At 34.0% G+C, this 15,768-nt stretch overlaps 1 protein-coding gene across 2 annotated transcripts; it reads right to left on the bottom strand.

Annotated features, from left to right (window-relative positions):
• Positions 1-4,720: 4,720 nt before the first annotated feature.
• Positions 4,721-10,583, bottom strand: LOC107809782 (putative galacturonosyltransferase 13). Of its 2 annotated transcripts, none has more exons than XM_016634473.2 (6): positions 9,703-10,583; positions 8,386-8,441; positions 8,092-8,247; positions 7,106-7,696; positions 6,137-6,439; positions 4,721-5,543 (listed from the first exon to the last, which is right to left on the bottom strand). In XM_016634473.2, the coding sequence occupies exons 1-6, from the start codon at positions 9,920-9,922 to the stop codon at positions 5,262-5,264; spliced, it is 1,608 nt and encodes a 535-aa protein (XP_016489959.2). In that variant the 5' UTR covers positions 9,923-10,583; the 3' UTR covers positions 4,721-5,261. The 2 variants fall into 2 exon arrangements, with proteins under 2 accessions (XP_016489959.2, XP_016489958.2); XM_016634472.2 differs by having other exon boundaries at positions 8,092-8,250; positions 9,703-10,568.
• Between the last annotated feature and the right edge of the window lie 5,185 nt (positions 10,584-15,768).

Genomic DNA, 15,768 nt, shown 5'->3' with positions numbered 1-15,768 from the left:
GTCCACAATATTTGATTTTTTCAAATATCAAGAAGGAATTAACTTCTTCTTTCCAAAGTTGCCCTTGGAGTAAAGAGTCTAGGAATAATTTGTTATATTTTAGAGTAAATACCTTAGAACTATCACCTTTTTGTCAGTTTCCTACCTAAGTTATCGCATGTCCCCAAAATCCCTCAGAACTATATCTTCCTTCATATTAAAATAATCCTGTCGCATTTTTAATGGTGTAGATGATACACTCTCGTAAATTTGTAAGAAATGTGCCATGGCACTCCACATGAATATTAATTAGCCTAATAAAAAATAACTTAATTACGTATTTTAAATATTTATCCCAATCTATTAAATAGGTACATATTATTCACCCGATTAAAATATATAGGAGGTGTAGGGCAAAAAATATTAAGTACTAAAATCCCCCTCTCTCTCCAATCTTTCGATAATGGCTTCTCTTTCTCTTACTAGCAATCTTCTCCATTTAGCTTTGTTCTGACTTTCATTTGTTCCTAATAACCCTTGATTTGGGTTATTGGGTTATTTCCGTTAAGACAGTGATTGTCTTCTTTCTGCAAAGTATTTAATTTGGGTTGTTTAATATAAAATCGGTTCACTATTGTTTGCCATTTGTTCTCTCTTATTGTTGGTATTTCCTGTCAGTTCTAAGTCTTCCGCATCCTACCGAAATAAATTACAGTCACCAACTTCATCCACTCTTTTCCACTTGAGTACAGAAGAAAGAGTTGCACGAAGGAAATAGGCGAATGTACTTTTTAAATATATAATAGAATTTTTATGTGGGTTATCTCTCTTGCATACTGAAAACTCTATTGTTCTCATATATCTTGTTCTGCAAATATTTTTTAAAAGCTTGAAGAGAATTCAATAACGAGAGAGGAAGAATTTCAGATTAAACCAGATGGAGAAATGGAGGAGAAAGGTGAAAAAATAGAGAAGAAAGGTGAAAGAATGAAGAAGAAGAAGAAGAAGAAGAAGAAGAAGAAGAAGAAGAAGAAGAAGAAGAAGAAGAAGAATGAAATATAAAAAAATGAGAAAAATAAAAATACAACATACAAAATTTTAGAAAAAATAAAGGCTAATTAGCAGTTAGACACTGCTATGTGAGCCATTTTGATGGATTTTTCTAGCCTTCACGCTCTCTTTCACGAGTTGTTACACACAATACGTCACATAAGCAGCAAAGGGGTTTTAATACGAAGAAGGATATAGTTCGAGGGGGTTTTGGGGGCAGACGATAGTTTAAGTAGGAAACTTACAAAAAGGTGATAGTTTAGGCAGATTTTAGGATATTTACTCTATTTTCAATGAGCAAATTAAGGTTAATATGGTCAATTTCATTATTAATTAATGATGAACGGTGAATTCCTTAATATGTGTGAAAAGAGCCAAAAAGCACTTAAAATAGACCGGAGGGAGTACCATTTTATTAATGTTCGTCATTAGGAGTGTACATGGACTGGGTCGGTTCGATTTTTATTAAAACTAAACCAAACCAACTATATCGATATGGATCGGTTCGATTTTGTCGGTTTTTTTCAGATTTTTGTTACATGAATATTATTTCAATATTACTTTGTTAATTATTTTTATAAGTAAATATATGTTTTGTAAAAATTGACAAACATATGATCTATTAAAATAATTTTACGAGAGAATTTTGTTAATAACACATGATAGTTACTTTTTTAGTAGTCTTACAATAATTTTTTTTTATGTATACTTTCAAGGTTAAATGAATTTACTAATTAAACATATAAACCAATATGATACCTAATTAATGATATGTTATATTTAATTTTAGATTGTCGAAATACCACTTCAAATTCGAAAAATATATAAGAATTTAATAAATATTGACATATGAAGATGGAAGAAAAAAAAAAGATTAACGCATTTCAGTAGCACTTGATAAGAAAGCGATCATATAACTCATTACTTAAGGTTAATAAAAATGGAATACTTCATATTCTATTAAGGCTTCATTTGTTTTCTTTAAGATTAAGACGTCTGAATCTGAATACACATCTGAATATCAAGATGTGTATTAAGAATAAGACATCTGAATCTGAATACACATCTGAATATATTAAAATGTGTATTAAGATCTGAATACTAAAAATTAAGATTGTTTGATTTTTAACATCTGAATGCATAAAATTTATCTTTATTTAAAAAATAATAAACATAAAATTCAAATGAAATACTAACTAATCTAATATTCTATCAATAAAATATATAGTTTTTTAAAATATGATAGTTATTGTTGGTGATGGCTAACGGGTGAATACCGACTAGAGGCGGTGGTTGGTGGTAGTTTTGGTTGATGATGGTGGTTCATGCTAGTAGCTAGTAATGTTTGGTAGTGGTGGCGATTATGATTGAGGATGGTGGTGGTGGGTGGTGTTAGTTAATCATGGCGGGTGGTGGTTTGTGATTGAGGAAGGTGGTGGTAGGTTATAATGATGGGTGGTGTCCGCTGTGGTTGTTAATAGTGGTGGAGTGGTTGGTTGTGATAGTTGAGGTGGATAAGTATTGACTGTAGGTGAGAATGATGATGGTCGGAGTGGTGAGGATGGTGGATGGTGATGGTCGATAATGATGGCGACTATGATTGAGTATGATGGTGGTGGTGGTTGAGTATGGTGGTGGTGGTAATAGTGGTGGTGGTGGTTGAGTATGGTGGTGGTGGTGGCGTGGCGGTAGTTGATAATGGTAGGCAGTGGCGGTAGTTAATAATGAATATGTGATAGCATCTTAATGAAATTAAGTCTCTGTAATAGATCTTAATCATACAGACCTATTCAGACTCATTAAGTAGTTATGAAGTAAAAAAAACAAACACACTTAATGATTAAGATTTGAATAATTAAGATTCAGACTTTAAACAAACACACTTAATGTGTGAGATCTGAATGATTAAGATTCAGATCTCCATTAAGTGCAAACAAATGAGGCCTAAATATTACATCCATAAGAAAATCCCAAATATTTCTAGAATTTTTGTAAGGAAAATTCTATATAAAGTCTTAAAAATATATAAAAAATTATATATTTATATGTCGGTTTACTTTGGTTTTTTTTATTCAATACCAAACCAAACCTAGTCGGATTTTTTAATCAGTTTAGTTTGACTTTTCGGTTTGGTGCGGTTTTTCGGTTTAGTTTGTACTACTTGTCATAGAATTTTTCTCGTAATTGCCTTGTAATTTCACATGATTGCATACACATTTTTTACAGTGAGAACTTAAACTCAAGCACTTGAATACAGGTAAAGGTATGTAAGTGGAAAACTTGGTACATAAAAGAATTTCTGCATATAGCAATTGCATCTCATGAACGGGGAAGTGCACGGTTAGCCACTAATAACACATGTATTTACTTTTAAGCCACTATTTAAAATGTCTTTAATCTTTAGCCACTACTTTAATAAACTTTAACTGCCCGGACGAAAATACCCTTCTGCTCATGTCCTTAACTTTTGAACTTAACTTTAGGACTTTAGGACTAATGTCCTTAACTTTTGAACTTGTAACTCTAAGTTCAGGACTACATGTCCTTAACTTTTGAACTTGGAACTCTAAGTTCAGGACTTCAGGACTACATGTCCTTAACTTTTGAACTTAACTTCAGGACTTCAAGACTACATGTCCTTAACTTTTGAACTTGTAATTGTAAGTTCAGGACCGAGTGTCCTTAACTTTTGAGCTTGTTAGTCTAAGTTCAGGACTTCAAGACCTATTGTCCTTAACTTTTGGGCTTCTAGCCTAAGTTCATGACCTATTGTCCTTAACTTTTGAGCTTATTAATCTAAGTTCAGGACTTCAGGACCTATTGTCCTTAACTTTTGAACTTGTAACTGTAAGTTCAGGACCTATTGTCCTTAACTTTTGGGCTTCTTAGCCTATGTTCAGGACCTATTGTCCTTAACTTTTGAACTTGTAACTGTAAGTTCAGGATCAAGTGTCCTTAACTTTTGAACTTGGAACTCGAAGTTCAGGACCAATTGTCCTTAACTTCTGAACTTGTAACTATAAGTTCAGGATCCATAACGTAGCAGAAAACCAAACGTTAATTGTATCTTTTCACAAAAATAATAATAATAATAATAATAATAATAATAATAATAATAATAATAATAATAATTGCAATTTACATATAAGATTGATGTCAAATGAAGTGCACAAAATTCTTCCAGAATCATCGTAGTTTGCTATTGAATGTTCCAATAAATAAAATTGAAAGAATTACAAATCTAAAGAAAATAAGAGTACAATTTCAGAGAGTAACAACCAAATCATCCTACAATTTCTTGTTTGGTACGTTGACGAGTTAACAAAAATTAAATTAATGATAAAAGAACAATGATAAGGACATCCGAAAAGAACAAAGAAAGAAATTATGAATTTTTATTAATGCTTTTGCGCTTCTAAGTTCTGTCCGACGTTTATCATCATTTTCACAAACTTACGAATGATAAATGTTTCTGCATCGAATTTGAGAGAAAGAAGCGAGAGTTTGAGAAGAAAAACAATGGAAGAAAGGATAAAAATATTTTTTCATATTAATTTTAATAGAGCAGTGACTATTTTTTCTCAACATTAGAATTGCTGGATAAAAAATAAATATCACCTTCAATAGTGGCTACCACACGCCATTTTTACTCATACAAGTACAAAGTAGTTCCCCACTATGTGGGACATTATGACAAAAATCTCCATAAAGTCTAATATGATAGAGATAATTAAATCAAGTAATAGAAGTTGAAATGTGGGTGATGACAACAATATAAAGAAAAAGATTCAATATTTTAAGATAAAAGAATTAACTCTAAATCTAAGGGGGCCAAAGTAGGAGCTTTTCAACATGGCCTGCATCCTAGTTTTTCTTCTCATATCAGCTCCTATCACCAATGGCAAATGAGTAGCATTTTCTGCCCCCTAAACAATAGTGACAATAAGCTACACCCCAGCTAAGAGGCCAAAAAGAATGTCCTTTTTCTCCGCTCAACGAAAATAGATGAACTTCTTACAGACTGAAAGAATGAATCTTATACCAATGCTAGAAATGCAGGTTCTCTTCATAGAAGTGAGCCAAAGCAGCAAATCCGATAACCTGAATATTATACCTGACCAAATTCAGTCAGTCTAAGAATCTCCTTATCAATTGGATCTTGAAGTTTCCTAGCCAAAAAGGTTCATTCGGATTCCTGCTTTGTGTTTTGTCCTTGAAGTATAATCCATTGATTACTCCAATATGTGGCAATTCTTAATAAAATCGTTCGAGTAGTCTACATACTTGGTCCAAAAAGGACGGAGATGCTCAAAGCCTAACTCCAGCCAAGGTTTGGACTGGCCATTGTAATGAATTACAGCAGCCTTCTTTACGTTCTCAATGTTGGACTTATTCTGATAGCCCAAGCCAAGCATGTGCCATGAAGGGTCAATGGGGTGAACGTGACCTTTGAATGCGATCAAAGCAGGAGGTAGTGTTCCAAGCTTCCACATTGTCAATTTTGATTTTAGATTCTACAAAAGATAAAGAGGTCAAGAATGTCAATTTATAGCACATGCTTACTATTCTTTACAAGAATTAAGATATTTATAATACAAGATAGTCCAATCACCCAAATCTAAGTATACACCAACCCCGTTAGGGGGGTGATATGCAATGCGAAGATTCCATGTCCTGCTTTCATGCAGCTTGTATCTTCAATAGTTAAAGACAGCGACAATTACAAACAACAAAGAACTCTTGAACATAAAAATTACAGCTTTTAAACCTATTAATTTAAAAAAAAAAGTTCTAACGTAAAACAGGAAAGTAGAATAGTAAATTTAAAAGCATACAAACCAAGAAGTGAATGCTGAATTAGCACGTGCTAGTGTTATCGAGAAGAAAATTTCAGGAGGAAAAGCTGAATAAGTCACAAATTAGACAAGATACATAAGCAAGAAGCATACAAGAAATGAAAAAAGTCAATTCATTGAATGCTAAATAACTACATCTATTGCATGATTAGAAAACTAATCCAAAGACGTTCATTAAGCATTCACTTATTGGTTTGTATGTCAAATTGGAAAATTAGTTAAATATCATTAAGCATGCGGGATCGGACTACCTCTTTAAGCCATGAATGGTAAGTGTCTCTTATATTTGTCTTTCTCCATGCATGTAAGTCAAAGACGTTCATCCCATAAGCCCATGCACACTCTTCAGGGTTCAAATGTTTTGCTATGAGAGGATGAGAAAAGTTAAAGTAGTTTCTGAATCTCTTTGACATCACCCACTCATCTTCTCCTTTACAAGTCTCAATAGCTCCATTCACCTTTCCCTTAAGGTCAATGTCCCACAATGGAGACAAGTCGCGCTGAATTACAACATCATCATCCAAGAAAACCACTTTATCAAGGTTTGGGAAGAGCTGCATATAGAATCTCAGATTAGTATTGGGAAAAAGAACCGTATATCTACACAAACTAGAGGTGGGAATTACGTGAAAGAATTAAATAATAAAACTTGCTAACAGCAAGGAGAAAAAGGCAAAAAGAAAAGTGTCACTGGCTGCAGCATTTGTAGTATTAGGGGGCATTTCAAAATAGCATTTCACAACATAAAATTAAGATATTGGCTCAACAACAAATTCAGATCTGGGGCTGATATTGTTTGTCCATACTGCTTCGGGATCGAATCTGGAATAAGCCTTGAAATTGCTAGGTTACATGTGTAATGTAGTTCTATACAAAACTTAGAAAATCCAATCCTATTAGCTGCATACTGCACATGAAATGTGAATGATTTGTGGAGCACAAAAATCTGTACCCTTTAGCACTATAATTTGGATAAGCATTAAACTGAAGTTCTACAAGCTCCAGTCATGTGTCTATAACAGATAAACAAAAATAAAATAAAAGGTTAATTAAGCCTCAAATGTCGTGGGTGGATTAGACCAAAACCAGGGGTCACCCAATAGAGTACATATGTACATATGCCAGTGAGAGGAAAGGATGTAAGGCTTTTGGACTTCACTATTTCATCCTTCAAATTCCATCGCAAAAATAGAAGGCAATAATGTCAGACAAAGTGTTACCTCTGGCAAATATATTCGAATATGATTGAGCAAGGAAATATATTTTGGACTTCTAGCCTGTAGTTTTGAGGCAAAAGATCGTGGACTAGTATCACTGAGATTGGCCCCTAGTACATGATTTCCATGGTAGTATTTCCGAATACCATAATGGCCCTCAACTGCTTCAAGCACTGGAATATTTTCTCTGGTTAACCAGTCAAACTGATGAATACCTCTAACTTCCACAATAGCGGGAGAGACAGGATTCAGAGCAAACCAGGAGTGCATCCCTGCATATGTTTTCTTGTCAGTGATGACGTGGAAAACAATTTTTTCAGGCTTTAGAGATGACCGCACAGCAGAATTGACCACAACTGAAGCAGCTAGGATATTATCAGTTGACAATACAAAATGGTGCAACAACTTCTCAGAAAGCAGAGGGAGTAGTTCTGGCGAAGGCAACTGTCTGCGTGCATGAGCATTAGATGAGTACTCATCAGTCAACCGCAGCGAAAGACAGTGAATGCCTTTTGGAACTGCACTTGCAGCAAAGTGTTTATTCATGAGCTCCGCAAATTTTGATTCCCTGATCTCCCTTTCAGATCTATCCATCTGCAAAATAGTAAATTATTAGATGAAGCAAAAATGAGCTATGAGGTACATACACTTCATCACAATGCATACAAAAGCATTAAAGGAAACAATACTAAACATCAACCTAAAAGTGATTCACAAGCTCATTGAACAAAGGGAGATAACAACACGAATCATCACGAAGCATGAAAATGAAGATAACAATATGAATCATTTTGCTCAATCACAAGAACAACAAACCCATGCCTAACAAGAAGAAGGGATTCTCCGCAAATATTGTGCCACTCAAAAACAAAGTGGGGACTGGAGGCAAGTGTGTCATAAAGCCAAATGAACAGGCCAAGTTAATAAATCAATTGAACATGAAGTCACGAACAATTGAAAAATGGAGAAGAACAGTTATTTGCACATACCATTCCCTTCAGCATCAAAGCAAATTCTTTTGCACTGTACTTGTTATTTTTCATTTCAGAAACAAGTTGACTATAAGACTCTGGGAGCTTCAGGCCAGCTGGCACTTCTTCAGAATTCACTTGATTGAGGATCTTAACAAAATCCTTAACCAACCTCTGCTGAAATAGCAATGAACGATAAAGGCTTGGATTAAGGAAATGTATTCTGCAGTACTAGATAAATGCTTAATACAGGATTGAAAATCATTGGCACTACAAACCAGCAACAAATGATACAGAGGGAAGTTTATTTACCTTAGAATCATCAGTACGTCCAAGAAGCTTTGGTCCCAATCGTCTGCCTAAACAATCTGAATATATCAATGAATAAAGAATGAAGTTAAGGTTTGTCACGATGTTAGTTAAATTGTAACAGTGAAAGGTGGCGCTGTGATTTAACTATACAGAAGTAAAATTGAGCAACCAAAAGAAGCAGCAAGAACAAGCATCATAACTAAATCCAACAACACAGACCAAACAGGATTCTTACACACACTGGTACTTTAATGTGGGTCCCAAACCCCAAAAGAATCTGACCAGGAAAAGCTTCTTCTTTTTCTTCACTACAGAACAGAAAAAATAGCATTCAAAGACATCCAAGAGAAACTGAAAGACAAGATCAGTCGATGCAATGAGCAGATACTTAGGCTACATGTGCCAGAAACCACCTTTTTCTAGACTCTAAGAAATACCACAAACCAAAAAAAAAAAATAACAACCCTCAGTCCTCTTGCACGCATAGACATCCATGATTTGAACCCAATCAAGTCTTTGCCACCAAAAGAACAAAAGTACATACATAATCCTTTTGAAATGGTAAACATTTGTAAAATGACACAAAAAGAAATGTCAAGGACTGCAATAAGTTTTTATTATGAGTATCTCCATCCTTTCCTTTTAAGGGTGCATTTGCCATCAAGCTGAAGACTTGACTAAGCTAGGGAAAGAAAGAACTCAACTTTCCCCATACTTTACACAATCCAAATGTCAAAGTAATCAACACGACTTCAATATCATCCAAAACGATCCAAACTAAAAAATAAAAATGACTTTACTGCGTCATTGATGAACAATAACAACAAGAAGTGTGCCTCAATCCCAAACTAGATGAGGTCGGCTACATTGCTGATGAAATTAGTCAACAAAAAAAAGGAATCCCAATTCAGCTCTACAAACAACAATGGCTCAGCCTCAAACAAGTTGGGGTCGGTTATATGAATCTTCACTGACCACGTTACTCCATTTAAATCATCTCATTCTAAACGTAGAGGTCTCCGAAGGTTAAACCACTCCTAGAAAGCATAATTGCAATTCAACTCTAATAAATTTTAAGCTAATCAACAATCAGAAAAGGACATGAAATCCAATCAAAAGGAATCAGGAACGGCGCAAAAAACATCAGGATCAGCAAGCTAATTGCAAGGTCAATGGATGATCTAGCTCACATTAACATAATGGAAATAACATCATCATCATCATCATCATCAACAACAACAACAACAACAACAACTAAAACAACTATACCTCAATCCAAAAATTATCATAATGGGAAAGAGAGTAGTTTTAAAGTACCAAATGAGGAGCACTTGTTGACACCTTCAAGGGTAACAACAGCAGTGAGAATGAAGACAAATGGCAACAAGAAAGCTAAGATAAGTATTGTATGAAATAGTGTTCTGTAGGAGAAGTGGCGAGCTGCTACTTTGATCTTCATCAATTCACCAAACCCTCCATTGCTATTGCTGCTCGATATTGTTATACTTCTCATGCTAGGTGAGAAGTGCAGCTGCATCTCTTCTTCCTCCCTGCTTCTCCACTTTAACTTTCCCTATTCCTCTCACCAGTCACCACCCAATCCAACCACCTCAATCCTTAAACAATCCAAATATAATGACGCTATTTTTGTCAACATCAGATCAAACAATATAGCAAATTTAACAATCTTTATAATATTTCAGACACCCTTTATTCCCCTTTGCCTAAAAATCAAAACTTGCTAAACCCCATAAAAATGGAAGATAAAATAAGGATTCTTGAATCATACAACGGTGTTGTTGTCACTATTAGATCCAAAAATACAGCAAATTTAAATATCTTGATAATATTTTCAGAGACCCTTTTTTCTCCTTTTCCTCAAAAACAAAACTTGCTGAACCCCATATTAAATGGAAAACAAAAAAGGGATTCTTGAACCAGTCTCAAGGCAAAAACACACACACTTTTGTATGTGAAATGAATCTGTATAGCTATATTCTATGTATGTAATGAATGAATTAATGAATGAAAATTTTGAAATCTGATGAATTGCTAGTCTCTCCCATTCCCTGATATTGAAGGATTGAAGAGAAAGAGAGAGGGAGGAGAAGGTAATTGGAATTTTCCTATTTCTGTGTGCTTTGTGTGTTCTTTCTAATTTTGATTTGGTCAATGGTAGTACTATTTCCTCTCCATGTTAGGAAATATTTTTTTTAAATGAAAAAAAAGGGAGAGAAGAAGAAGAAGGAGAGGAAAAAAGAATTATATATGCTAATAAGTTGTTTAATGTGAATTTTCATTGCATAAATTTACTTAAAAAATGTGAAGTTCTTCCAATAAATTCATTTCAAAAAGGAAAAGGTCTAAATTTGTTATTCAATTTTATTTTTTATTTCATTTTTGTCTACTATAACTTTATAATTAGCAAATTATCTCGTATTTATTCTTATCACTGCAACGGATAGGCTCCATGTGTCTATATACTTCGAGAAAGACACGTTAAAGTTCTGTTAGTGGGTGAAGGGCAAAAAGAGATTTTCCTAATGGCAAGAATAATATAACAATAGAAATCAAACAAAGGGCAAATATGATAAATTTCAAGTACTACATGAACAAATTTGATTCTTTTCTCTTTAAATATTCAAACTTCTTATGAAAAATGAAAATTTAAATTACCTCTATTATATTTTAAGATTACTCGTATATGCGCCCTTTTGACTATAATTTAAAACTATCATGTTGGTGCTCTATAAAAATTAAAAATGATATATATTAACACTAAAATAGAATGATTTTAAAGTATGATGGAGGTATGATGGAGTATAAAATTAAGATATTTTGTATAGTAAAGAAGAAAAAAAAGTAATAAAGCTAAAAAGTGAGAAGAAAAAAGAGATACTAAACACAACCGCAGAGATATAGAGAGAAGTAAGGGAGGAGTATTCATTCACTCGCCGATTAATGGAGGAAAGGTGTTGAGTTGGAACGAGAAAGGACACTAAAGGGGGTAAATTGAGGTTGCACTAAGGGGTCATTTTTATGCTGGTATTAGTAATGCATAAGTTAGTTATGCAAGAATAAGTAATATAGAGATTAGGTATGTCAGGTTTAATTATTTTCGAGTTTAATTATTTCATCTTCTACTCCACATAAGTAACACATAAATTAACTCATAATCTGTGTTTATTATGTCACAAAATTGCACCAGGTGTCTCCCTAAGGGTTTGTCTTTAAATATTGTTTTCCATTTTGTAATTTTATCGCAAAATAGGCTTCTTCTTCACCAAAAATATCATAGTTCTTCAATATTGAAAGCTTAAAATTATTATTTGGAGGGTAAAAACTAGAAGATAATGATACTATTAAAATCATTTGAATATTGATAATTCATACTTAAATGTTTAGTTCATATACACTTTAGTCTTTAAATATCTCAAAACATCATTATTGGTCATCAGAAAATGTTGAAGAAGACAAAATAGATATTCTTGATTTGGTATTATTTGATTAAATTGGTAACTGCATAGTTTATGTTGATATTTCGAGACTTTGTTTTTAATTTGAGATTATTTTGAGCAGACCTGAGGTGGTTTGATAGAAATTGAAATTGCAAATTCCAAAAACCCTTTGTTGAATGACACAAATAAATCATTTCAATCGGATAGATTTTGATGAATAATTTTTTTTATAGGTCAATTGCAGATAACACAAGGTCACGCCAATCTGGTAGAATTGAGTGAACGGTTGAATATGCACAAAATTATGACAGCCGAATAGTATTTGTGAATAATTTAATAAATGCGTCGAATGTAGGTAATACAAAGTCATGCCAATATAGTGAAGTTTGGTGAATAATTTAAAAATCGCAATGTCATGCCAACATGATAGAATATATGAATAATTAATAATATAGGTAGAATAAATATAGCATAAAATCTAATAATTCAGTCAATGAATTTAATTTTTTACTAACTCATATGAATATAGTATAATATTTATGATTTGTTTGATTGTTTAAATTGCAAAAGTATAAACATGAATTTAGAAGGTATTATTTTTTAATAATTATTTATACTGATGAGCAAAAATAAAGTTAGTAAAATATGAATTGTATTTAACAAATAAAAAATAAATAAAAATTGTAAAAGAAAGAAATAAAATATGAAAAGTCGCAAAATTATATCAAAATACATTGGAAGGTCAAAAAATATGAATAAGAGAAATGGCGTAAAAGAATAATACTAAATATATTTAAAAATGAAAAAGAAAAAATTATATTACCTTGTAATTGCATAGTGTAATTACCATCAATTCTCACCTTTCCCTTGAGAATTGAGGAGTGTAATTACCCCCGTTTAATTACATCCAATATCATGATGACCAGGCAATTACTTTTTGAGACAAATATGTCAAATTGTATAATTACATCCAATTACATTCAAATCCAATTCATGTGTGGTTTTTCAAACAGGCTCTAAAAGTGCTTTTTTAAAAAATACTTTTGAGAAAAATATTTTTCTTAAGTTGATTTTAGAAATTTGGCTAAACGGGTTATTAATATCTTTTGATAAAAGTGAACTAGAATTTTAAATTAATAAAGTATGATTATATTAATTTTTAGTTTTATTTTATTTTTATTATTGTGTCAATTGAAGCATACTTTGGTATAATGACTCACTTGTTTTTTGGTAAAATGGATATTATATTTATACTAGTTAACAGAAGGAACTACACTTGGACATTACTGGGGTATCTCAAAGATCCCATAGTTGAAATGTTTTGCATAATTGTATTTAGGTTACAATCCACAAAAGACCTAACTAGCTCAGTTCCTAGGATGTCTGCCCAAAATACATCATTAGCAAATATCGGAGGAACTGATAATGTCAAAGATTTGTTCAAAAATATCTCCTTTGTTGCTTCCTTAGCCAACGCATCAACTACTCTGTTCCCGGTAAATATGCCCCACCACTACTCTGCCCATCCTTTGGATGATTGATCTGCATTCACAAATTAGAGGGTCAAAAATCAGATTGTCATTCAATAGCATATTAATTGTTTCTGTTGAATCAGTGTTTATTTCCAGTGGAACTAGATTGTTTTGCTCTGCTAGCTGTAGACCCCGAATGAGGCCTGGACTTCTGCCCTTGTATTTGTTGCTTGGGGTATATTGGCCATGTAGCCCAATATCCATTCTCCATTGTGGTTTCTGAATATTCCCCCTGAACCTCCTATTCTTAGGTTTCCCTTTGCTGCTCTATCTGTATTCAGTTTGTAGGAACTTCTGGGTGGGGGTTACCTTTGTTGAGTCATTCTTTGTAAGCATCATGTACTCTGTTGCTTTTGAGATTGTGTTATTGTCATTGATGTATTCTTTCCTATTGTTGAAAACATTGTTGTTTCTTGTTAGCCAGATGTGCCATAGACAAAAGGGAAAGATGTTGTCCCAACAGATGCATTTGTTGTAAGGGACAATTTTGAGAGAGTTCCATGTGGATTGCCACAGATGTCTATTGAAGACAGGGTGATTTGAAGTATTTCCTATGGATTTGGATAGGATGTCATTCCAAAAATGGACAACATTGGGACATTCAAAGAAAATGTGGGCAATGTCTTCCTAATCATTGTTACAGTAGTGACATTGGGGGACACAGATGATTCCAATAGAGTGGAGGAAGCTCCTAGTTGGGAGTCTTTTATGGATCAGGAGCCAGATGAAGTATTTAATTTTGTTGGGTGCTTGAAGCTTCCAGATCCATTTGAAGGGTGCTTCTTCCCCAACAGGGAGGTTGGTTGTAGTCCTGCTTAGGAAGGAGTAAGCAGAGCTGTTTGAGAATTGGTCATTAGGAGTCAAATCCCATATAAGATTATCCTCCTTGGTTGTAGCATTTGGGATGAATACAGAGTTCAGGAGGCTCAGAATACTTAGGGGGATATTAATGGACAAGGCTAAGGTATCCCAATTGCCCAGGTTGTGAATTGAGTTAACCTTGGCTTGAAGGTTGTTTTGTGTTAAAAGGCCTTCTATCATGTGCCTGATTGCAGGCTAATTTGGGATCCAAGTGTCATTCAAAAAACTAACTCTATTCCCCTTGTTGACTACCCATCTGCTTGCTTTGTTGCATATCTCCCATCCCTGTAGAATGCTCTTCCAGGTTGGGGATTTTGGATGTTTAGGGTGTCTAAATGCATTAACAGGTCTAGACATGTTGCAATATTTGTGAATAAGCACTCTAGCCCATAGACTATTGGTATTTTTATAAGCTCTCCATGCTAGGTTTGTGAGAGAAGCTTTGTTCTTGATACTAGCCTTTTGGAGCCCTAGCCCTCCCTCTGCCTTGGTCTTAGTGACTACCTCCCACTTAATCAGATGCATCTTTTTTCTTTCAGGGGTGGTGCCCCAAAGGAAATTCCTCTGAATTCTATCAATCTGATTGGTGACTTTGATGGGTAGACTTATGTATTGCATAATATGACTTGGGATGCCATGTAAAGAGGTCTTGGCCAGTATTGTTCTTCCAGCCATGTTAAGGCATTTGGTTTTCCAACCATCCAACTTGGATTGCATGTTGTCAATGATAAATTAGAAGTCTGCAGCTGATTGCTTTTTATGGAAAATGGGAAATCCCAGATATTTTCCAAAGGATATTGTATGCCTAATGGATAGATGATTGGTGCGATGTTGAAGGGTATCTTGAGTGGTGTTGGAAGAAAATAGGACTCTTGATTTGGTGAGATTTATTTTTTGTCCTGATTGTTTATTGAAGTTCTGCAATATTGAAAGAATGGTATTGCAGTTCCTGTCATTTGCTTTGGCAAAGAGGGTAAGGTCATCCGCAAAGAATAAGTGTGATATTTTTGGTCCAGACCTACTTATACTTATGGGGTGCCATTGGTTATGTAGTACTGCCTTATCAATGGATCTAGAAAGTCTTTCCATGAACATGATGAATAGGTAGGGAGACATATGGTCACCATGCCTGATGCTTCTTGAGGGTTTGAAAGACACTGATTTCCCCCATTGACAAGAATGGAAATAGAGGATGTACTGATGCATGAAATGATGAGTTTGGATAAGACCTTGGGGAAGTTGAAGGCATCCAGAGTGTCTTTAATAAAAGACCATTCCAGCCTATCAAAGGCCTTTTCTAGGTCTATTTTTAGGATCATGTTGCCACTCTTTCCCTTCATTTTCCTGAAGTGAGTGATATACTCCTGGACAATGCTAGCATTGTCACAAGCCCTCCTATTGGATAGAAAGCTTGCTTGGCTTGGCCTAATGATGTAGGGGAGGATAGACTTTATCATGTTCACAATAATTTTTGTGACTGACTTGTAGATGGTGTTACAGAGGCCAATGGGTCTGAAGTTTTTTAGCATTGA

Source organism: Nicotiana tabacum, chromosome 22 (genome assembly GCF_000715075.1).
Source record: "Nicotiana tabacum cultivar K326 chromosome 22, ASM71507v2, whole genome shotgun sequence".
In the NCBI taxonomy this organism is placed as follows: Eukaryota; Viridiplantae; Streptophyta; class Magnoliopsida; order Solanales; family Solanaceae; genus Nicotiana; species Nicotiana tabacum.
This window is presented reverse-complemented; position numbering and strand designations above follow the sequence as displayed.